The 24,877-nt window shown below is 42.2% G+C and overlaps 1 protein-coding gene and 1 long non-coding RNA gene across 2 annotated transcripts in view; one reads left to right on the forward strand and one right to left on the reverse strand.

The window, feature by feature from the left end:
- The window catches only part of LOC121188636 (NACHT, LRR and PYD domains-containing protein 3-like), a gene marked incomplete at its 5' end in the record, with an annotated part of 119,822 nt that extends 95,866 nt beyond the window's left edge, over positions 1 to 23,956 (forward strand). The window contains 4 exons of the mRNA XM_041048473.1: positions 21,490 to 21,663; positions 22,000 to 22,173; positions 22,979 to 23,025; positions 23,154 to 23,956. Coding sequence (XP_040904407.1) covers positions 21,490 to 21,663; positions 22,000 to 22,173; positions 22,979 to 23,025; positions 23,154 to 23,707 — 949 coding nt within the window. The remainder of the gene's footprint in view (positions 1 to 21,489; positions 21,664 to 21,999; positions 22,174 to 22,978; positions 23,026 to 23,153) is intronic.
- LOC121188642 lies at positions 11,670 to 12,785 on the reverse strand. The gene is made up of 3 exons (XR_005894724.1): positions 12,749 to 12,785; positions 12,496 to 12,636; positions 11,670 to 11,723 (listed from the first exon to the last, which is right to left on the reverse strand). It is a non-coding gene; the product is annotated as an uncharacterized LOC121188642 (long non-coding RNA).
- Positions 23,957 to 24,877: the final 921 nt, after the last annotated feature.

Genomic DNA, 24,877 nt, shown 5'->3' on the forward strand with positions numbered 1-24,877 from the left:
AGTGGAACTGAAACTCATTCATCCATTCATTCAAGATGAATGGATTCAAGTTCTGGATGAAGATAAACCAGGTTCAGTTGTGGATTAAAGAAGTAACAGACAGTGAACTGACCTCAGAGTCTCCAGTCTACAGTGTGGACTCTCCAGAAAACCACACAGCAGCTTCACTCCTGAATCCTGCAGCTTGTTTCCCCACAGGTCCAGGTGTCTCAGATGGGAGGGGTTGGACTTCAGAGCTGAGGCCAGAGAAGCACAGCTGATCTCTGACAAACTGCAGTAACTCAATCTGAATAAAGAATAAATCATGTGGATAAAAATCATTTCTAATCCAATCAGATATGTCCTAATCAATGAGCTTTCACTAACATGAGTAGAGGGACTTTGTCCTTCTCTTATTGTGGATCATCATAATGTCAGCCTTCTACACACATCATCCAAATGTCACCACAACATTCATACAACTATTCACGTCAACAGAGATTCATAACATGCTGCTGACCTCAGTCAAGTCTGGAATTAGAAGATAAAGATCAAATCAGACATGTTGGACTAAAAACTGACTTTGATTCACCACTGAAATGGATCAAACTTCAAATGTTCAGTCCTGATCCAGGAAAAATGTCTTGCTTGGTGACCACATGACCCAAATAGAAAAGAAAAGCTAGAATTGATTTACAATTGATAATGTCAGACCAAGGATATAATGTAGATAAGTACAATAATTATTTTTAAGTTTCTTACTTAATTAGCAACAAATTATTATGAGAGTGTGATGCATGGTAAAGTAACAGTGAATTAACTCTTTCAGCTTCCAAAGCAGGAAGGAGAAAAGCAGTTCACTACTTAAAGGCTCAGTCTGACTGAGATGTTCATTTCTAATCATATGAAATCTTTAAGTGTGTGGACAGTTTTTCTAACAGACATCAGAGGGTTTAGTTTTAATCAACAATTCTCATCACAAAGTCTCCTCATGTTATTCTGAGCTGCAGTGATGCAATAAGAGTAAAAGCATCAACAGTGTCAGGAATTCTGTCAGATTAAAGAATCTTTGTTCACTTCAAATGAAACTAGAATATTTATTATGTTGTTATTTAGTGATAAACTCTCCTTCTGTTTGTTTTAAAACCAGAGTGAGCACATGGAAAACCTCCAACAGAAAAATGATTCAACTCATCCAGAAAAAAAAAAAATGCTGCATTTGGGATCCTGTAGGAATGATGATTCCATTTTTTTCCAGTGATCTGATTGGTCAATATTTGGGCTGTGGAAAGGTTTTGATCTGATCCTCCGAAGTTTACCTGCTCCAGAGCAGGTTAGCTGTGTAGCATAAGTTACCATGGTGATGTAATCTGTTCACAAGTGAACCACCTTCGTAATTCTGAAAACCCAGAGTTAAACCTGAAGTTACCGGGCTAATCCCAAATCCTGATTCACAGTACAGGTCTCTGATCAGCTCAGGAAATCTAGAACTAAACCCATGTTAAAGTGAAGAGAAAGTATTTTAATCCCAAAGTTTGTACTTAGATGATAAATATCAACTCAGATGAGGACGAATAAAATCCTCTTCATTGTTGAAGTTTTTACATGACCTTCTGCTTTATGAACTTTGTAGCTGAATAGGTTTTTGTAATTAAATGTGAGGGTTGAGTTAGGCTTAGAGGCTTGGCTGGTTTAGGTTTGTAACTCCACCCACTAATGGGTAGGAATAGATATGCCCGTCTATAAAAGCCCAGGTGAGGGTGCAGCACTTCCTCTTTGTCTGAGGCCTCCTGTGAGCAGTGCTTTGGTGTGTGCAGGTGAGGGAAAGTTGGATTTGGAGACAGAGACAAAGGGAAAAGGTTATTTATGTTGTTAATAGAGGTATTTTCTGATTCCACAGATCTGTGCAGTCCTGTGAGCCTGTAGGCTGTTGGTGCTCAAGAGGTCGGCTGTGGTTGAATTAAACTCAGCTCTTTCCCTGTGTTCTATAGCAATGTGTGTTTCCATCTGACAGGAAGACTGAGGGTTGCACCTTGTTGAGTCTTATCCACTGAACCAGACAGAGCCAGGGGATTCTGTAGTAGGCCCCCACATGTCCTTAAGTATGAAACTTATTTAAAGGCAGTGTAGTGGGGCTGTATCCCCTAAAGTATTAATACACATTTTTAATAGTTGTTGTCGCCTCTTTCAGGCCCAGATCCAGACTGCTGCTTTGCCTGAGCAGTTCTTTTATTGGCTTTATTTACTTCACATGTTGTTTTTACAGGGACTGATGTAATGATTCTGCTGCACAGACATTAGTTGCCTGTGAACTCATTATTGAGTTTTTAATTATCTGTCCATATAAGTCCTTTCTGGTTCATTTTATCTGAACCAACTGATTCTAATTGTTTTTATTTTTAGGTAGAGGTCCAGCCTGTGGGGAGCAGTTTGCAGGGTACACACTCTGCATGCTGTGTGGTAATATAAATGGTGGCGGTCACATAGTCGTGTCTTGAATTTTCTCATGTGCAGTGCAGTGTTTGTAGACTTGCAGTGTTTGAAGTGTCTTCTAGTGGGATCAGCACCAGCTGAGCACATGGTGTGAGTATAAGCAGGTTGTGATAGAATCTCCCCACAGTGAGGACTCTACCCTTGTTTTAAACTTTTATTGTTGTATTCAGTTGGTGCTATCTAGGTTATTTCAATATTGTAGAATAAAGACTATCATTTGTACTTACCTGAGTGCTTTTGTTCTTTCAGGCCTGTTAGTTCTCAACACTTCCTATCTTAATTATCTAGGTTTAAATAAAGTTAATATTTGTTTGAATGCATGTCTGCTACTCTTCCTTTTTGAACTTTTTAGTTATTTGTGTCACCACTCAGTATCAGTAAGTTATATTACTTTGAGCTTTATAATTTTACCTCCTCAGACCTCTCTACACTCTGAGTTGGGTCACATAAAGTTTATTATAAAGGAATAATTCTTAGTCTGAGAGAAGAAAAAGTCACAATATAGAAAAATAACTATTTAAAATCTCATTCACTCATTCGTTCAAGATGAATGGATTCAAGTTCTGGATGAAGATAAACCAGGTTCAGTTGTGGATTAAAGATCTAAGATGTAACAGACAGTGAACTGACCTCAGAGTCTCCAGTCTACAGTGTGGACTCTCCAGAAAACCACACAGCAGCTTCACTCCTGAATCCTGCAGCTTGTTGAAGCTCAGGTCCAGGTGTCTCAGATGGGAGGGGTTGGACTTAAGAGCTGAGGCCAGAGAAGCACAGCTGATCTCTGACAACCTGCAGGAACTCAATCTGAATAAAGAATAAATCATGTGGATAAAAATAATTTCTAATCCAATCAGATATGTCCTAATCAATGAGCTTTCACTAACATGAGAAGATAAAGATCAAATCAGACATGTTGGACTAAAAACTGACTTTGATTCTCCACTGAAATGGATCAAACTTCAAATGTTCAGTCCTGATCCAGGAAAAATGTCTTGCTTGGTCCTGGTCTCTATCCTGCAGATCAGCTCAGGAAATCCACAACTAAACACATATTCAACTGAACAACAACTATTTGATCCCAAATTACAGATGGATTTAATGGAAAACTTTGGAAAATGATCAGCAGCAAAGTCACATACACACAATATAACACTACTACTACTGATAATAACAATAACAATAACAATAACAACCGGGCCGCGGGTCATAGCTTTTTTAATGAAGACTTACTTAACATAGCAAATGTTTCTCTTTAGATGGGTGTCTTCCCTGCTGCTCCTAAGACAGCCAGAGACAAATCCCTTCTGAAGAGAAACAATTTAGATCCCTCCATACTTAAAAACCACAGACCAGAATCCAATTTACCATTTTAAAGTAACATTTTAGAAAAGCTTGTTTTTAATCAGTTGAATGTTTTTTAAAGTCTTACAGTATTTTTATACCAACTTGTCTTTTGGACCAGTCATGGTGATTTATGGATATGAAAAAAAAAATAAAACAAATAAATAAACAAGTATCTGTATTTGTATTAGTATCACTTGACTTAAGTGCAGCTTTTGACTTAAGGTCACACCATTCTTTTAGACAGACTTCACATCCTGACTGGCCTCTCTGGTACTGTTTTTATTTGGTTCAAGTCTTATCTTACTGACAGAGATACTATTGACACAGACACACACAGACTCAGACAGACACACAATAGCACAATAACACACACAAACAGTAGTGCAATGCACCACTCTCACATTTCCTGCAGGGGAATTGTCTAGTTTTAAACTTTTATTGTTGTATTCAGTTGGTGCTATCTAGGTTATTTCAGTATTGTAGAATAAAGGCTATCATTTGTACTTACCTGAGTGCTTTTGTTCTTTCAGGCCTGTTAGTTCTCAACACTTCTTGTCTTAATTATCTATGTTTAAATAAACTGAATGCATGTCTGCCACTCTTCCTTTTTGAACTTTTTAGTTATTTGTGTCACCGCTCAGTAGCAATAAGTTGTATTACTTTGAGCTTTATAATTTAAACTCCTCAGACCTCTCTACACTCTGAGTTGAGTCACATAAAGTAAAGTGAAATGAAGTGAAACTGAAGGAATAATTCTTAGTCTGAGAGAAGAAAAAGTCACAATATGGAACAACAACTATTTAAAATCTCATTCATTCATTCATTCATTCAAGATGAATGGATTAAAATTCTGGATGAAGATAAACCAGGTTCAGTTGTGGATTAAAGATATAAGATCTACAACAGTAACAGAGAGTGAACTGACCTCAGAGTGTCCAGTCTACAGTGTGGACTCTCCAGAAAACCACACAGCAGCTTCACTCCTGAATCCTGCAGGTTGTTTCTCCACAGGTCCAGGTGTCTCAGATGGGAGGGGTTGGACTTCAGAGCTGAGGCCAGAGAAGCACAGCTGATCTCTGACAAACTGCAGGAACTCAATCTGAATAAAGAATAAATAATGTGGATAAAAATCATTTCTAATCCAATCAGATATGTCCTAATCAATGAGCTTTCACTAACATGAGTAGAGGGACTTTGTCCTTCGCTTATTGTGGATCATCATAATGTCAGCCTTCACAGGTTCACACACACACTGAGTCATGTTTGAACCATTAAAGAGGACATTATATGGACTTTCATTCATGTCCTGGAGACTTATCCTCACCCTGAGCAGAGTCACTACATGTATCAAGACTTTGTTGATATCATTAGTAACAGCTGTGTTGATCTGACTTAAAGCTGCTGATTATTTTCTGCTAGGAGAGGACAAGATGGTCGACAATAAAAATAGTCCCTGTGAAACAAAGAGTTAATTAATCTAATCATAGTCAGTTTTCAACTTCTGTCCAGTTACTGCTGAATCATTGGTTTCTATGGTGACTAGACCCCAGGCCAGAGGTCTTCAACAGGGGGTCCGTGAACCCTAGGAGGTCTGCGGTGGTACTGCAGGGGGGCTGTGAAATTTTTGTTTGATTAGACAATTTGATTATTTAATTTTTCATATATATATATATGAAATATATATCCCCCACCATTTTTTCCTCACAAATTTAAATGTCTTTAAAAACATGTTAACATGAATTGAACATATTAGAGAATGGATCAATGGAGGCTTAAGCTGTTCAATCAGAAATGCACACATTCAGCGACACACAGGAGCTCTCTCAAGCTGGGCACTGGTTCACTCACTGCACAAGACTAGGCCTGTCCCTCCAAGCCTCCTGTGCACTAAGAGGAGGACCCGCCCCTTTCGCTGTTGTGCCAATCATTTACCTATGTTTATAAATGGCAGTGACATGGCCACCCTACACACTGTACCTTGAACGTTTAAAATAAAAACATTAATATATGAGCCTGTGTATTGTTTGAATAGCTTAGTACTGAATGCACAATAACAATGTATATTTATACATGGCACTAAGCTCAGTTTAATATAAAACACAATTTTACAAAATATAGGGGGGTAGGGGTCCCTGCTCCATCTCTCCGTAAGTTTTGGGATCCTTGGCCTGAAAAACGTTGAAGACCCCTGGTATAAGCCAAAATTTTTCATCAGGGGAGCTGATGAAACATGTAAATGCCCTGATAGCTTGAAAATGAAAAGCCCTGTCAACAAAACCTTTTCTCCATGATCATCACAAGTCTTCAGTGAAGACACTGATTACCGTATTTTACTCTAAACTCTACTGTTTATGGTGTAGGAGCTGTCACAGTTTAAATACTCAAATCATCTCTGTTCATGGCACGGACAGAAGAGCTCAGTGTAACATGGCAGTCTGTGGGAGTTTTGGTCAGTACTCTGCACAGAGCAGACTGTCATGTCTCCCCCTTGACTCAGTTATGTCTTCTTGTTCCTTTTTGTTGTCATTGTATTTTGTGTTCCTGTTTTATTTTGTTGCTCTCTCTGCCTCTTTTCAGATTTACTTCCTGCCCTCCTTTGTTTCCTGCCTGTTTGATTACCTGCCCCACCCTAATGTGTTGCACCTGTTTCCTATTGTCTCTCCACCCCCTCATGTATTTAAGTTGTTCCCTTTGTTCTATTTTGTCTTTGTCTGTTGTATCAAGCATCTCTAGTGTTTTTCCAGTGTTGTTTTAAACTTTGCTTTCCCCTTGTGTTTTCTTGAGTTTGCCTGTCCTTAGATACCTTTGCCTGTTTCAACTGACTTCCCATGTACCGACCCTTACCTGTCAATAAACCTGTCCACTCACCACTCTCTGAGTCATCATCGAGTCGTGCAATTGAGTCCTTGGTCTGAGCTTTTTGTGATACATACTGACTTAAAAACTGTGGGTCATGTCACAGTGAGAGTAACACTGGGTGAGAGAGGACACGTTAATCTACTTTCTGATATATAAATTATCCCTGAAGGTTGGTAACTGTGAAAATGAAAAGAGGTTGAAAGACGTTTTCTGGGAGATTTTTCAGTGATGGCAGACAGAGTGTGGGTGATGTCACACACTCCAGCTCTGAACATTTCACACAATACACACCCATTATAAAATCTGAGACAGTCATTTTGTAGAAATCAGACCAGAAATCAAAATACTAATTTAACCTGAGATAATCTCAAGTCTTGTGAACCACTGAACAGCTTTTCAACCATGTTTCTGTGTGATAGTGTGACAAAGTTTTATGGCTCCAAATATGAGTGGGTTTGATCAATTTCTCTCAACTTCCTATTGATTTTCAAATGGAAACTTTGAATGTGCAGTTTGACATAAGTCTGATGTATACTTTGCCTGGGTTTTCTCAATGCTGTGGGACGAGGAATGTGCCAGAATTTGTACAGAAGAATTAGAAAAGGCATTTCCTGATGATAATGTGTGTGAATGCTGAAAACTGAAGGAAACTGGAATCTGAAACCTGAAAGTAACTGCTGAAGCAATGATGGAAATGGCTAAAAATGACAGTAACTGAGATGATATGCTTTGGAAACTTGGGAAAGAAGAAAGTTTCTGTATCATAATGTGAGATTAATGAACTGCATCCTTAAACAGAAGAAAGTTTTAATTTCTTAACATTTAAAATGGAATTTATTTGATTACACACACTAGTGGAGCTTACCTGTAAACTCCACTTACCTGGCTAAGGCTCTTGTTTTGAAAGTTAATCCACAAGGTGGACATGGTGTTTCTGTGTGTCTGTTGATGTGTGTGTGTGTGTGGAGGTAGAAACTGCTGAACATGTCTTCAGTCAGGTAAAATCATCTGTGATAGGCAGCTGAATATTTGACTTTACTAAAAGCTAAAATGCAGAGAAAAGGGTCAAATGGCCTTTGCTCAAAAATGATGTGCTGCAGTTTCTTCACAATGAAAATCAAGAGAATTTGCTGATGACATACATTTGTCAGTCTAGATAAAATGAATAAAACAGCACAGCTGAGGGCTCCTCTTGTTCCTCAAAGGCTGGAAAACAAAAAAAATGTTAGTCCAATTGCTGAAGTAGTTACACTGTGTGAAAAAGCACAGATTTGTCCACAGATTGATGTAGAACTGTGTTTGAGAAGAGACAGATGTGAGATTAAAAAGAGCTGAAGATAAACCAGGTACAGTTGTGGATTAAAGATCTAAGATCTACAACAGTAACAGACAGTGAACTGACCTCAGAGTCTCCAGTCTACAGTGTGGACTCTCCAGAAAACCACACAGCAGCTTCACTCCTGAATCCTGCAGCTTGTTGAAGCTCAGGTCCAGGTGTCTCAGATGGGAGGGGTTGGACTTCAGAGCTGAGGCCAGAGAAGCACAGCTGATCTCTGACAAACTGCAGGAACTCAATCTGCATAAAGAATAAATCATGTGGATAAAAATCATTTCTAATCCAATCAGATATGTCCTAATCAATGAGCTTTCACTAACATGAGTAGAGGGACCTTGTCCTTCTCTTATTGTGGATCATCATAATGTCAGCCTTCTACACACATCATCCAAATGTCACCACAACATTCATACAACTATTCATGTCAACACAGATTCATAACATGCTGCTGAGCTCAGTCAAGTCTGGAATTAGAAGATAAAGATCAAATCAGACATGTTGGACTCAAATCCAAATTTTACATGATCTTTTTCTTCCTGAAGTTTGTGTCATTAAACAACATTAAAGGACAAATTCACATTTCTTGACTTCAACCAACAGTCAAATGTCACGTGTTGATTTAAAGAGTCTTTGGTGGCAGTCGTCCTTCCTGTGGTCCACACTGACTGAAGTGGTCTCCTCCTAACACAACTACACTGTAAGAAATGACTTCATGAGTTCAGCTGTAGCTAAATGAAGCTGAAGGTGTGTGTTTCCTGATTCTACTCTCCTCTACACCAGGAGAGAAAACACCTGCTTCTGATTTATTTAACACAAAATATGGAAAGACTTTAAAGGAGCAGTGTGGAGGATTTAGGGGGATCTACTGGCAGAAATGGAAGATAATATTCATAATTATGTTTCAAGTAGAGTTTAATCATCTGAAATGTGAATTTGATTTATCAGAGTTACATGAAAACAAAAAGACTCAAAATAATATGAATGAATTAACAAATGAATGTAGAATGTAACAGTTACTAATAAACAGAAAAACTTAACAGCAATAATCACAACCAACTGAAAAATCTACGTTTGACAAACACATTTAAAACATCTCCAGAAAAACACACAGCTGACAAATTATAAAACTATTATGAGAATAATTTCATACTGTGTATATCTGAAAAAACTAAACTACTAATCTACACTGACTGATAATGTTAAAGATCATGTCTGGACTTACACAGCCTTTCTGCAGTTCCACACAGCTGGGATCAGTCTCCGTCGTCCCTCCTCTGATGTGTTGTACTTGTTCAGATCCAACTCATCCAGAACCTCCTCTGACATCTGCAGAACGTAGGCCAGAGCTGAACAGTGGATCTCAGAGAGTCTCTTCTCTGATCTGTTCTCTGACTTCAGGAACTCTTGGATCTCCTGATGTACTGAGAGGTCGTTCATCTCCATCAGACAGTGGAAGATGTTGATGCTTCTGTCAGGAGAAACATCATATCTGTTCATATCCTTCAGGTTGTTGATGGCTCTCTGGATGATTTCTGGTCTGTTCTCTGTCTGACCCAGAAGGCCTCCTAAGAGTCTCTGGTTGGACTCCAGAGACAGGCCATGAAGGAAGCGAACAAACAGGTCCAGGTGGCCATTTTTATTTTGGAGAGATTTCTCCATGACATCCTTCAGGAGGACATCGAGTGATGGGTAGCTGCTATTGTTATTTCCAAAATGCTTAAAAGTTTTCCCAAAAAAAGACTCTGGGTTTGAGTTCCTGTGTTTGTAGTATTGTCCCAGGAAAGTCCCCAGCTCTCTTGTCTTCCTCTCTGTGTAACAGTGGAACATGTAGACCGCAGCCAGAAACTCCTGAATGCTCAGATGAACAAAGCAGTAGACTGTTTTCTGGAAGATCACACTCTCTCTTTTAAAGATCTCTGTACAAACTCCTGAGTAAACCAAGGCCTCTGTGACATCAAGACCACACTGCTCCAGGTCTTCTTGGTAGAACATGATGTTTCCTTTCTCCAGATGTTCAAACGCCAGCCTCCCCAGCTTCAGAAGAACTTCCCTGTCAGCCTTCGTCAGCTCCTGTGGACTCGTCTCATGTCCCCCATCATACTTGTGCTTCTTCCTCTTTGTCTGAACCAGCAGGAAGTGTGAGTACAGGTCAGTCAGGGTCTTGGGCAGCTCTCCTCTCTGCTCTGTGGTCAACATGTGCTCCAGAACTGTAGCAGAGATCCAGCAGAAGACCGGGATGTGGCACATGATGTGGAGGCTTCGTGAAGTCTTGATGTGGGAGATGATCCTTTTGGCCTGCTCCTCCTCTCTGAACCTCTTCCTGAAGTACTCCTCCTTCTGTGGGTCAGTGAACCCTCTGACCTCTGTCACCATGTCAACACACTCAGGAGGGATCTGATTGGCTGCTGCAGGTCGTGTGGTTATCCAGAGGCGAGCAGAGGGAAGCAGTTTCCCCCTGATGAGGTTTGTCAGCAGCACATCCACTGAGGTGGACTCTGTAACATCAGTCAGGATCTCAGTGTTGTGGAAGTCCAGAGGAAGTCGACACTCATCCAGACCGTCAAAGATGAACAGAACCTGGAGCTCTTCAAACCTGCAGAGTCCTGCTTCTTTGGTTTCAGGAAAGAACAGATGAACAAGTTCCACCAAGCTGAACTTTTTCTCTTTCAGCACATTCAGCTCTCTGAACGTGAATGGAAATGTGAAGTGTATGTCCTGGTTGGCTTTGTCTTCAGCCCAGTCCAGAGTCAACTTCTGTGTTAAGACTGTTTTCCCAATGCCAGCCACTCCCTTTGTCATCACTGTTCTGATTGGTCCATCTCTTCCAGGTGAGGCTTTAAAGATGTCTTCTTGTCTGATGCTTGTTTCTGGTCTGGCTGGTTTCCTGGATGCTGTTTCAATCTGTCTGACCTCATGTTCATCATTGACCTCTCCAGTCCCTCCCTCTGTGATGTAGAGCTCTGTGTAGATCTGATTCAGAAGGGTTGGGTTTCCTGCTTTAGAGATCCCCTCAAACACACACTGGAACTTCTTCTTCAGAGTAGATTTAAGTTTACGTCGACAAACTGCAGCATCATGTCCTGAATGAACAAACAAGAAACATCAATGACTGATTCATTAAGAAAACATAACATGTTCATCCCCCTAAAGAACACACATGAACATATGTCCCTCCATGTCTTGAGACGTTTGTAAATGTCCCATTTGTCCATCATGTTGAATCTTTAGAGAAATCCTCTTACTGCTGTGCAGACAGTCAGCCAGCTCCTCCTGCTTCATTCTCCTCAGGAAGTTCACTGTGATCTTCACAAAAGCCTCTCTGCTGCTCCTCCTCTGCTCTTCATCCTCACCGTCCAACATCTCCTCATCCTCCCTCTGACTCTCTGAGCATTGTGGGTAATCTGGACTCACAACCTTCTGGATCTTCTTCAGCTACTTCTTCACAAAAGTGACAATGTTCTCCTCCAGCAGCTGGAACAGAAAACTATATGAATGACACAATCAAAGTAAAACCATGGAGCCAAACATCAGATCCATGTTGGACACACTGACAATCCACTGCTCTAAAAAGTGCAGCATGGAGATTATTGTCAACACAACAGATGTCAAAGTAGTTGTTGTCCATGTACAGACCATAAATATGGAGTCCAGGTGTGTTTGATGCTGCTGGGCAGACTGAGCACTGGGAACCTCTGAGCTCTCCTGGTCCACTCTGTGGAGGAATCATGAAGAATTAGCTCACATTTTGTTTGCGGCATCTGTGAGCGTTTTATGCTTTGTACACAAACAACAGCTGCTTTTATGTTCTGTGGTGACTGTCCTGATTAAAGCAAACACTACTGTGCTGTGACATTCTCAATGAGAGGAAACAAGCAATCAGTTCTGTACCTCATGACCTAGAGTCATCACAACAAGTCCACCTTTTAAATGATGAGTTTTAAGGACTCACACTGGGTTTGACAGAAGTCTCACCTCTACTACAGGACACTAACACAAACACTGGAACTGGATAGGTGCTGAGTTACAGGGAGTTTTAGTTCTGATCTGAATGACACATATAAGAACATAAGAAGTGCTTTTCTTGAAAAGAGAAACATCAACTTTGCCACTAAAGCCTGTGTTTCAGCCTGATCATGTTCATATACTGTGTCATTCATGAAGTCTGGAGACAAAACACAATCACTTCATCTTTCATAGAAGACCAGTTATACAGGACAGCTGTCTGAGACATTTTAAACTCAGCTGCAGCTCACTTCTTTGCAGCAGAGGGACGCTGTCCTTTGAAATGAATGATGTGACGCTTTGACCTGTCACTCTTCATGGACACACAGCTGGGCTCAAGTACAGGGAAGTCTGGTCTCTGATGGAACCTGGTGGACACAGAGATTAGGACCATCAGGGACATGGGGACAGGGACAACATATCTATTATTCATACAGTGTTCTCATAGTAAAGAAGAAAACATGTAGTCAGCTGCAGCTCACTTCTTTGCAGCAGAGGGAGGCTGTACTTTGAAATCAATGATGCAACCCATTGACATGTCACTCTTCATGGACACACAGCTGGGCTCAGGTCCATGTTCAGGTCCAGGTCCAGCAGAGTCTGGTGTGTGCTGCTGCTCTGGCCTTCAACACAACACACACAGAGCTTTGAGTGTGAATAATGATGGTGCAGTGATGTGAGTGCTGAGCTCTGACATGGAGAAGAGTCATGGACAGTTAGAGATCCTCATCTCACCTCTGAGCTTTTGGTCTGGATCTCATGGTCCCCACACAGACTTTTTTTGGGGGAGGGGCTCCCTCCTCTCTGTCCTCACACTGATTCATGATGCTGAATTCACATCCACATCAGCTCACACACACTTTCTACCTTCATCTGGAGAGAAAACACAAATCATTCATCTGTACATCAACTGAAATCATCCTCTCCATCATTTGTCCTGCAGAAATATCAGCTGCTCCTCCACTGATTGGCTCTTCTTTCCTCTTTCATATCTTTCACACATGATTCAGAGACGACCATTTCCATTCACTGACACACAGATGGACTGAGATCCACTGATTTTATCTGACAATCTGTTTGTCTGCAGTGTTTCTGTAGAAAATGACTTGATGAAACAAGCTGCAGGTGATTATTCCACACAAAACAACTGAGACTCAGTTCATTTTTCCTCAATATTATTCCAGGGGCCCTTTTAGTTGGGGTCCCTGGCACTTTCCTGCCTTTTCTAATAGTAAAGTCTGAACTATATGAAGCAGCAACAACAAACCAAATCCAAACCAAACAGCAGAGACACAGATAGACCAATAAAAACAGCAAATATGTCCTGACAGACAGTTTTTCTGTTTGTACTGTGACCAGCCACAGAGATATAATCACCTATCAGAGCCACTGAGATGCTTTATTGTGACAGTATTTATGGATTTGGGTCTTTATCATCTAATTCATCAGGTAGAGTTTGTCCTGATAGGACTAAGAGGCCTCTGACTCTGTGGATGGAGTGTTAACTGTCTCTCTGAAAAACCCTGTCAGCCCCTCTGAGCTCAGTCCCGTAGAGTTCATCTAATGACAGAGAAAGTCAGAGCTGTTCTCCAGCCGCTGTCCGGCCGAGCTCAGACCGCATTTAGCGGCTCAGACTGCGGGAGAGCAGCGGCTCAGGTCCGCCTCCTCCACAGGCTGATTAAGGCAGGAAAAGCTGCCTTCAAATGAAAATGACCAATGACAACATCAGCAGCAAAAGTACACAAGTATCATCAGCAGCAGAGGATTCACTGTAAAACATGAAAAACAGGGTGAAAACCAGGTATACACTGTAAAAATGACAGATGAAGCTGAAAAATTCTTTAAACATTTTTCGAATAAACTTCACAGCTTCTTGTTTTAGTTAAATTTCAGCTGCTGGTTTTCACTCTCATCTTTTTTTTTTTTTAAGTTGACTTTTACATTTCATAGAATTGAGGCTCAAACTCTTCAGAGTAGTCAGGAGCTTTCTAACTCTATGAACCTCTGAAACACAGTTTGACAAGTTTCTATCTTTGTTTTTTCTCAGATCTTTCAGATAAACTGTGGCAGCATTTTAGTTTGAACTGAATCAGCTCAGTTGTCCCAAGATTCAGAGAAAGACAAAACACTGATGTTGACAATGATGCTTTTAATGTGAAAGGACAAGATCATGATTAGAATCTTAAAAAAATAAAAGTCAGCAACATTTTTCTCCTGTAATAATCGTAGTTTCCATCTTTGACTAACCTCACTTGTAAGTTGGCCCATAATCCTCTGCAATGGAGTGAAGAGTGTGAGATGGCTTTCCAAGGTCTGAAAGGAAAATCATGCTCTTCCCCTGTGTTACAGAGGCCTGACTTTGAACGCCGCTTCCTTGTGCAGGTGGGGCCTGAGTGGGCCTTGGTGCAGTACTGGCAGCTGAAGAAGGCTGCCTTATATAGTGATAGGTACCTGTACAGCTGCTTAATTGCCATACCAGGTCCCACTGAGTGGGAGGGTGGATTTTGGTTTTGCATTTATATAATGAATGATATGATGCAGCAGGTTCATGTATGTGTGAATTATTGAAATGATGATTTGTTGTGTTGTGGGTTTAATGTGGGACCTGATTATGAAGATGTGGTGACCAGAGATCTCATTTAATGTATTGATTGTAAATTGGTTGGTCTTGGGAGGAGCTTAGGGTTTATAATGCTCCGGCCAACAAAGCACTCGAGGAGAGAGGGAGGGATGCAACACCCAGTAAATTGTGGATTTAATTTTCGTTAATTTTGCTTTGCTTTCTGTTTGCACTAACATTATACATGTAGACATATTACACTGAACCATGACAATAAGAATAAGCCATAAAACACATAAAAGACAAAAGGCCACCATGAACTGGCATCAGAAGAAACAGTAATTTAAATATGGGTACATGACTGGTATCCAGAACCGCTCTGTGGGACCATGGGGATCCACGAGGTGCTGAAAGCCCTTGCCCTGATGACAAACATCCAGGAGTCTCCAAACAGTGAATGCAGGATGATCATACACAAGCTGGTGGATGCTGCTCCTGAGTTTGCTCCTGTGTTCACTCCCCTGTGTTCAGTTCCTCATGTTGCTTTGGATTCACCTCTTTTGCTGTTTTGGTTTCAGTAAGATGTCTTAGTTGCCTTAAGTTTATGTTTTTGAATTTTCCCTACATGGACACTTGATTTTTTCAGAATTTTGTTTCCTGGCTGAACAGACTCTGTAAGACAGTGACTTTTCTTATTAAAATATGCTCATTAATCAGATTGCCTGGGTCTCTGCATTTGGCTCATTTTCGCTGTGTTCCTGGTCTCTGCATAACAGTCTGAACTGACCAACAATGGAACCAGCAGATACTAATTTCTGTCATGCTTCTGTACCGTGAGTCATTCAGCAGCATCTGTCAGGAGTATACACAGGCTGCAGTTTTTGTACCTGAATGAAATTACCTTTGGTCTGATTTTAGCAAAGTGATTTTTTGGTTTACCGTTACGATAGTTCCTCCTTGATTAGTTTGATTGGCAGCTGACAGGTCACACACACAAACACAGGCAGAGGGGGAGAGAGAGAGGTGGATTGCATCGTTCAGTGAGAGAGGTGTGAAATGAATGTAACTGAGACGCTGATTATCACCCCGGATGAAAAAATCCCTCATATTAAGCAACACCTTGGGTCACTGAGCTCCACAGTCCAGTCAAGCATCAGAAACCTTGGGGTGTTGTTTGACAAATCAATATCCCTGGAAAAGCATTCGGTGAAGTTGGTGAAAAGCTGCTTCTTTCATTTGAGGAACATCGCGAAACTCAAAAACATTGACAACAACATCAAGCCCTGATCTGGAGTTGATTATTCATGCTTTTAAGATAAGATAAGATAAGATAAGACAAGATAAGATAAATCTTTATTGTCATTGCACAATCATACTTTGTACAAAAGTACAACGAAATTGAGGTACTGTCCCACATCAGTGCAAAAGAAGACATACAATCACAGTGCAGAATAAAGAAGTAAAATAGAAAAAGTAGAATAAAATAATAAAATAAAATAAATATATCCAGGATATAAATATACAGTATGTAAAATATATACAAAGACAAAGACATTGTTTATTGCACATGACCTGCTGTCGGAAAGGTGGCAAACCAGATTAAGTGAGGCTATTTGTTAGCATTGATTAGGGCTATTGCCCTGTTGTAAAAGCTGTCCCTGAGTCTGTTTGTTCGTGCTCTCAGTGCCCTGAATCTCTTGCCAGAGGGCAGCAGCTTAAACACTCTGTGTCCTGGGTGTGTGCAGTCCCTCAAGATGCTGCGTGCCCTCTTGAGACAGCGGGTGTTGTAGAGGTCCTTCAGGGAGGGAAGGGGATGGCGAATGATTTTCTGGGCGCTGTTAATGACCCTTTGTAGTGCCTTCTTGTTTGCCGTGGTGCAGCTTGAGAACCACACAGAGATGCAATATGTCAGCACACTTTCAATGGAGCAGCGGTAGAAGACGGTCAGCAGCTCCCTCTTCAGATTGGTCCTCCTGAGAATCCTCAGAAAGTGGAGACGCTACCGAGCCTTCTTCACAACCTCTGAGGTGTTAGAGCTCCATTGGAGGTCTGCATCTATGCGCACTCCTAGAAACTTAAAGCTGGGCACCCTCTCCACACATTCCCCGTTGATGCAGATGGGCTGAAGGTTGGACTTCTTCCTCCTGAAATCAATTATCAGTTCATTAGTCTTGGAGATCACCAACACCACCCCACCAGCTTCTGGACCTCATCCCTGTATGCCGTCTCATTTCCACCAGAGATGAGCCCCACCACGGTGGTATCGTGGGCAAACTTAATGATGGTGTTGTCTGGGTGGGTGCTGACACAGTCATACGTGTACCGAGTGTACAGTAGGGGACTGAGCACACAGCCCTGTGGTGATCCAGTGTTGAGGCTGAGGGCTGTGGAGAGATGGGGACCCACTCTGACTCTCTGTACACGGTCAGAGAGAAAGTTTCTGATCCAGCAGCAGGTGTTGAAAGGAAGTCCAATGTCCAGTAGTTTTTCTGTCAGTCTGTCTGGGAATATTGTATTAAAAGCAGAGCTAAAGTCAAAAGAGTAGCCTGGCGTAGCTCCCCTGCTGTTCCAGGTGGGAGATGGTGGTGTGGAGTGCTGTGACGATGGCGTCCTCTGTCGATGTGTTAGCTCTGTATGCAAACTGAAGTGGGTCGAATGCCGGTGGGAGGCAAGACATGATGTGCCGTCAGACCAGTTTCTCAAAGCACTTCATTATAACAGGAGTCAGAGCGATTGGTCGATAGTCGTTGAGGCTGCTGATGGAGGTCTTTTTGGGCAGTGGGACAATTGTGGCTGACTTCAGGCATGGTGGGATGAAGGACTGGGACAGTGATGCATTGAGGATCTTGGTGAAGACCCCAGCCAGCTGGTCTGCGCACTCCTTGAGGACCCTCCCGGTCACTCCGTCTGGTCCGGCGGCCTTCCTGGGATTCACTGCCCTCAGTGTGCGCCTCACCTCGTGCTCTTGCACCATGAGACTGGAGTTGCTGTAGTCCGGTGCTCGAGCTGTGACTGCCTCGGGTCCTCCTTCCCCCTCGAAGCGTGCGAAGAAGTGGTTCAACTCCTCAGCAAGTGCAGCGTCACCCTCTGCCATTGTGGTGTTGCTGGACTTGTAGCGGGTTAGCTGCTGGACTCCCTGCCACACCTGTCGCATATTGTTGTCGCTGAAGTGGTCTTCAATTTTCCTCTTATAAGCTGCCTTGGCCTCTCTGATGCCTCTTTTCAGGTCGGCTCTGGCTGCACTGTACTGTGCCCTATCCCCGGCTCTGAAAGCGACGTCACGCTGCCTCAGCAGGACCTGGACCTCTTTGGTCATCCAAGGTTTCCGATTGGGATACACCCGGAGACATTTGTCCACAGTGAGGCTGTCGACACAAAAGTTGATGTAGGAGAGCACAGATGTGGTGTGCTCCTCCAGGTCCTGATGTTCAAAAACACCCCAGTCTGTGTTCTCAAAACAGTCCTGCAGCTGGTGTAATGCACTCTCCGGCCATGTTTTTACAATCTTTGTGGTTGGGGGGGCTCTTCTCCTGATGGGGGTGTATGCAGGGATGAGCAGCATGGACATGTGATCTGAAAGACCCAGATGTGGTAGAGGGGTTGCTCTATAGCCTTTTTGGATGTTGCTATAGGCTTTGTCCAGTGTGCTTGCACCACTTGTTGCACATTTAATATGTTGATAAAATCTGGGAAGTACTGTCCTTAGATCAGCGTGGTTAAAGTCCCCAGCTATGATGTGCACTGCATCAGGATAAGAGTTCTGCTGGCTGCTTACTGTTTTGTGCAGCTCATCCATGGTTAGCCTTAGCATCGGGTGGTATGTATACGGCCGTTACCATGACGACGGTAAACTTGCGAGGTATATAGATGGGTCTGTCAAATATTCCAAGTTCGGGGAACAATGGCTGTCTACAGTCTTTGCATTTTTGCACCAGCTGTCGTTGATATACATGCATAACCCCCCTCCTCTGCTCTTACCAGAGTCGCCGTTCCTGTCATGGCGGTGGGCCGTGCGGCCGGCTAACTCAATAGCTGAGTCTGGTATGGATGGCTGCAGCCAGGTCTCTGTGATTAAAACAATGCAACAGTCGCGGAAGCACTTGTTGGCTGCAATCTGTAACCTCAGTTCGTCGATTTTGTTTGTTATGGATCTGGCGTTAGAGGGAAAGATGCTGGGAAGTGGCAGCTTAAATGGTTGTCTCTTTAGCCGTGCTAGCGGTCCTGCCCTGCAGCCTCGCTTTTGCTTCCTTTGTTTACACTTCCTCTTGGGCTTGCCGCCGGGAAGGACCATCCACAGAGACCCTGGAGTCCTATGTCCTCCAGAATGTCGTGGGAGCGGTGGTAGTCTGACGTGATAGTCCTTTGACAGCGTAATCCCAAACTAAGAAGATCCTGACGACTGTACGTAGGTTCTGCCCAACATATGGCAGTGTTTCCAGTTAAAAATACAAACATCCACACATAAACACACAGTAGACAATGCACTGAGAGTGGAGAGCAGTGAGCTGCAGCGTCTGTGCGCGCCGCCATCTTGCCAAGGTACGTCCAATGCAGCGCAGAGAAGGAAAATCCCTCTGAGCATGCCCACTCCGTCTGTGGTGTACGTTTTTGAAAAGGCAAGGAAGTTTAAAACTTAACTTAAAGCGCTGCAATTCTTGGTGCATTTGTTGTTGTTACAGGCCTACGGTTAACATATGGACTATGGCAATCTTTGTTTTGATACACTATTATGTTGTAGTCCTACAGCGAAAATTTTAAAATACACTTGACTTATATGCACTTTGTGTTTTTATGAGAGAACATATTTAATTTTACAATCTTGTTTAAATTGATTTATTCTTTGAAACGTTCATATTAATTTATGTAATTGCAATGCCTTACAATTTTAATGAGGTTAGTACACAGTCATAGCCATAAATGCAATGGTACTAATAATTGGCAAAACAATTTCTTTCTGTGTTTCGGTTTTCGGCCTTGATTTCCTCATTTTCGATTTCGGCCAAGAATTTTCATTTTGGTGCATCCCTAGTAAAATCCTTTGCAGTTATTGACTGTATTATCCATTATTATATTTATTATATTTATTATATTTATATAAGTCAATGTGCTGAGAGCCTGAAGAACAAAACATGTCTAACTCTCCAGATACTTACAGCCGTGACTGTACGTGTCTGTTTTTCACTGATTGTGTCATATTTAACTGTCATGTCTCCAACTTGTTGAGGATAAATCAGAAAGGATTTAAATCAAAGCCAATGAAAGATGATCATCAATGTAGAAACTGAGAGCAGTGGCGGTTCTACATTGAATTTCTCCCTGGGCGAGACCCTAAAATAAAAATAATATAATTTTATTATTTTAGAGTAATAAAAAATAAATAAAAGAATAAAATAAAAGGATAGGATAGGAGCAAAATGTTTGCGTCACCACATGCTTTCCTGAAAGCTAATTTGCAATTTGCGATACATACATTTGACACACAATCACATTATACATTATGACATTAATACACAGTACACGTGGAAACATGCTGGAATTTTTTCATGGACACATGGGGGAGGGGACAGAAGATAAGGTGCGAAGGCAGACGGTAGATGGGGGACGGGTAGGGAGGGGAATGTGTGTGCGTCTATGAGAAGTGTTTGTATGACCAAGACTGCCAGGATGTTTACAGGTCAGTTCATCAGTTGTCCTTGAAGGGAGATACAAGCTGCATAGGAATTTGATAGGAGCACAGCTGCTGAGCTATTCTTCCAGGCCGACAGACAGGGAGGGGGGGGGGGGGGGGGGCGAGGGACAGAAACAATACAGTCAATATACAAAAAGCAATTTATCGATCCGTGTTGAATTTATCCAGATCAGTAATCAGTCAGTCTCTGGTCTCAGTGCTCTTCATCCCCTGCAGATGCATGGAGTAGCTTCAACATCTCCTCAAGCTTGACAGACAGTCCCTTCACCGATCTCAATGGGTGTTTGAACTGTCTTCCGATGTTATCAATCTGTCTCCGTTCCTCCTCAGATCGGGCTGAGATGTCACTGATCAGTCCTTCGATCCTATCTTCTGGTGGAATCCCGTGAGCCGAGTACTCAGGAACCCGTGGTGCTGTTTTATCTCCGTGCTTGGCGGTAGTGCCGATCTGCCAGCAGCTGTTTTTTCAATTCTCCAGGGATAGATCAGGGCAATACCCAGGCCAATCAGTAGTATCCCTGCTATCAATGTCCAATAGATAAATCCTCCACGTCTTACAGGGGCAGCGCTATAGAATAAATATTTTGAATAGCACAAATCCTTCATCACACAAATTAAAACACACTAAAGGAAATCTAATTATAACACTATTGCACTAAGAGCAGCAAACAAAAACTAAAACTAAAACCTGACCTTTCTGACCTTCCTTGATGCAAAATCATCAATAATGTCATCATACGAAATCTGCTCCCCTATTGAGTGATTGATACTGATGACAGCAAGGTCAGTGAGCCGTTCCTGAGACATGGTTGACCTCAGGTATGACTTGATCAACTTTAGCTTTGAAAAGCCTCAACTATACAGTTGATACCCCCCAACTTGTCCGTTTCATTTGGGAGAGACCCAGAGGTGAACTTCCCTCCCTCGCCTTTCCCCTCGTCACACAGCTTCTGAGCACGGCGCCTTCTCAGCAAGCAGGGGCACCTGCAGCTGCAGGGGTGACCAATTTGCTCATTCCCCACATAGTAATATGGTAGATAATAGAAAACCGCTTCGAGGCACAGATGATTTTTTTTTTTTTTCTCGTGGTTGTGCCATGTGATGCCGCCCCGGGCGGCTGCCCGGTTCGCCCGTGCCAAAAAACACCACTGACTGAGAGTTTTGTTCCTTTGATTGTCCTTTCAACACAAATGTTATTTGACTTTTTCTTCATTGTTTCCTCTTCAGACTGAGCAGCTGTAACCTCTCAGAGAGAAGCTGTGAAGCTCTGTCCTCAGTTCTCAGCTCCCAGTCCTCTAGTCTGAGACACCTGGACCTGAGTAACAACGACCTGCAGGATTCAGGGGTGAAGCTTCTGTCTGCTGGACTGAAGAGTCCACACTGTACCCTGGAGACTCTCAGGTCAGGATCCATCAACCTGTTTAGCTGATGATTTGCTCATATCTGATTTACATCAGTGGATAAACAGCCAACTTGTGTAGGATTGTTCAAAGTAAATTTTACTAAAGTTCAGCAGAACTTTCTACACTCAGAAAGTTATTTATCATTTTCTCTTATTTTTGCTTCAGTTGTTGATTTTTTAAATCCTAAAGATGATGTTTAAGAAATTTGCCTTAAATACATTGAACCTGGACCAAAATGGACCAGAACCAATAAAAATATGAACAAAAAAGAACAACAAAACAGAGCAGCAGGTGTTGACAGAGGGTTCCTGTGTGATGTTGTGTGTGTCTGCAGGCTGTCAGGATGTCTGATCACAGAGGAAGGCTGTGCTTCTCTGGCCTCAGCTCTGAGCTCCAACCCCTCTCATCTGAGAGAGCTGGACCTGAGCTACAATCATCCAGGAGATTCAGGAGTGAAGCTGCTGTCTGCTGGACTGAAGGATCCACACTGGAGACTGGACACCCTCAGGTATGGAGAGGCCTGCTGCAGCCACAGACAGTGTGTGATAGAGGAGGAAGAGCTGGAAACATTTAGTGTGTCACAGCTGATGACAGATCTCTACAGAAGTGCTTTGAATTCAACAACAACACAAAGAGGGGTTTTCTCTAATTCTGACTTCAGTATCTCATCATGACTCACTGTGTCATATTTAAGAGAAAATATGACACAGTGAGTCATGATGAGACTCACTGTGTCACTTTCTCAGACTGGATTTCATGCTGCATCAGCACAAAGCCAGTGTGGAAACATCTGAGCTGCAGCTGGTTGAACTGCTCCTGAACCAACAGAGCCACTTTGAGCACTCAGAGTGCTTTCACCACAACAACCCCAAAGACTTTAGATACCTGTTCAGTGCTGACACACTAATAATAACATCCCAACAATAATAAGACCATCTACACTGCTCAGAGACATTCATCTGCCAGTGTCTCAGACCAAGGAGGAAATGAAATCAGGTCTCTGATCATGTCTGTCTTCTAAAATATCCATGATCAATAATCAGCTGAACCTCTCTGAGATCCTGATCTTGTCATTCTGAAATCTTTTGTTGTGTCTGACACCAAAAGTGATATCAAATGGAGAAGACAAATGATGAAATCTTTCCTCCATGTCACCTCCCTGCTCTGTATAATTCCAACATAAGGACTCCAGGTCCTTTGTCTCCTTGCTGAATGAACAGAATAATCAAAGCATCTGTGTATGAGAGCCAGGTAATGTCCATGTTTGCATGCTGAAAGAGAACGTGCTGGTCTGACCCCCCTCCTCCTTTCAGGGTGGAGCCTGGTGGAGTCCGATGGTTGAGACCAGGTCTGAGGAAGTGTAAGTGTGGTTTTCATTTGATTCCTGAAAACAAAGCTGCTCACATTCAACCATCTTCAAAGTGTCAATCAATGATCAGGTGATAGATCAATAACTGCAGCTGTGTTGTGTCTTCTTCTCTCCATCAGATTTCTGTGAACTCACCATCGACACAAACACAGTAAACAGAGAGATCAAACTGTCTGACAACAACAGGAAGGTGACACATGTGGAGGAGGATCAGTCATATCCTGATCATCCAGACAGATTTGACCAGTGTCCTCAGCTGCTGTGTAGTAATGGTCTGACTGGTCACTGTTACTGGGAGGTCAAGTGGAGAGGAATGGTTGATATATCAGTGAGTTACAGAGGAATCAGAAGGAAAGGAAACAGAGAAAACTGTTTGTTTGGAGAGAACAATCAGTCCTGGAGTCTGAGCTGCTCTGGTCTTGGTTACTCTGTTTGGCACAATAACAGGAAGACATCTGTCTCCTCCTCCTCCTCTTCATCCTCTTCCTCTGTCTCTTACAGAGTAGCAGTGTATGTGGACTGTCCTGCTGGCGCTCTGTCCTTCTACAGAGTCTCCTCTGACTCACTGATCCACCTCTACACCTTCAACACCACATTCACTGAACCTCTGTATCCTGGGTTTGAGTTTGTGTTCTGGTCGTCTGATTCCTCAGTGTCTCTGTGTAGAGTGTAGCAGAGAGAGTCTCCTCCTGTTAGAGAAACTCTCTCACTGTTGAACAGATAGTTCAGTCTGTACATGTCTGTCTCTTTCACTCACACACTCATTTTCAGATTCATGTATTAAAGCACTTTACTTGTTAAACTCATCTAAATGATTGATTGTAAACTTGGCACGGAGTTCACAGAGTTAGAAAAACCCTGACTACTCTGAAGGGTTGGAGTCTCGATTCTATGAATTTTAAAATATATGAAACTATTTGGTCATCACAGCCCAGCTGATCATTACACATCAACATTTTATTAGCAAAATCAGCAAAATCCACTGCTGCTTTGCTGTAAAGGATAAGGCTGATGATTTGTCCCCAACAAATAAACCACCTTCTCCTATTTGAGTTTGTTTCACTAAAAGAAAACTACAATGTCCAGATATTTTAGTACATTACTGAGCATTTTTTCTAAAACTGAAACTATTTTTTTAGTGAATTGTTTTCAAAGATTTTAAAAGCCGAGAGCCACAGGGTGAGGAAGTAACAGTGTATGGTACTTGAAATCCCACAGTGTTTCCTCTTATGTTGCTTTTTCTGATTCTCTTTGTGGTCTGATCTGTTTGTGTGTTTTCTTGAGGCCACCCTGTGTCTCTCATATCTGAATGGACAAAAGCACAAAATAAAAACTCAGCAAACAAAATAACATTCTTCATGTTTGAGTCACATCTTCCAGAGATACAAAAATTTAGAATTCATATATTCCAAGTACAATGAGCGTCTTTTCACGTCTGTCCTGAAAATGCCACATACTGTAGATCTCACAAACATACTGGAAAACTCTGCAAAATACTTCTTCTAGTTGACAACAGTGTTTCCATGCTGGAAAAAGTCTAATTTTGACGCCAGCAACACATTTTATGCACACATTTCATTTCAGCTCTAACTGACTGGAACTTACCGTTTTAAGCATTTCCAGTCCTGCTGTCAGTCCTGAAACATGAAACACTGCTTTAGTAGCAACATACTGAGCACACACATAGAGACAGAGACAGAGGACTCACACACAGACACAGTCTCTTCCTCTCTGGATAACAGTTCCGGTAGGGGTCGCTAATGTCCGTGTGAAAGCAGCAGAAGAAGCAGCGACAGAGTCTCCAGCTCTTGTGTTCATCAGCAGCGTTCACACTGGGATTTCT

This window comes from Toxotes jaculatrix, chromosome 10, assembly GCF_017976425.1.
Source record: "Toxotes jaculatrix isolate fToxJac2 chromosome 10, fToxJac2.pri, whole genome shotgun sequence".
NCBI classification, from domain to species: Eukaryota; Metazoa; Chordata; class Actinopteri; family Toxotidae; genus Toxotes; species Toxotes jaculatrix.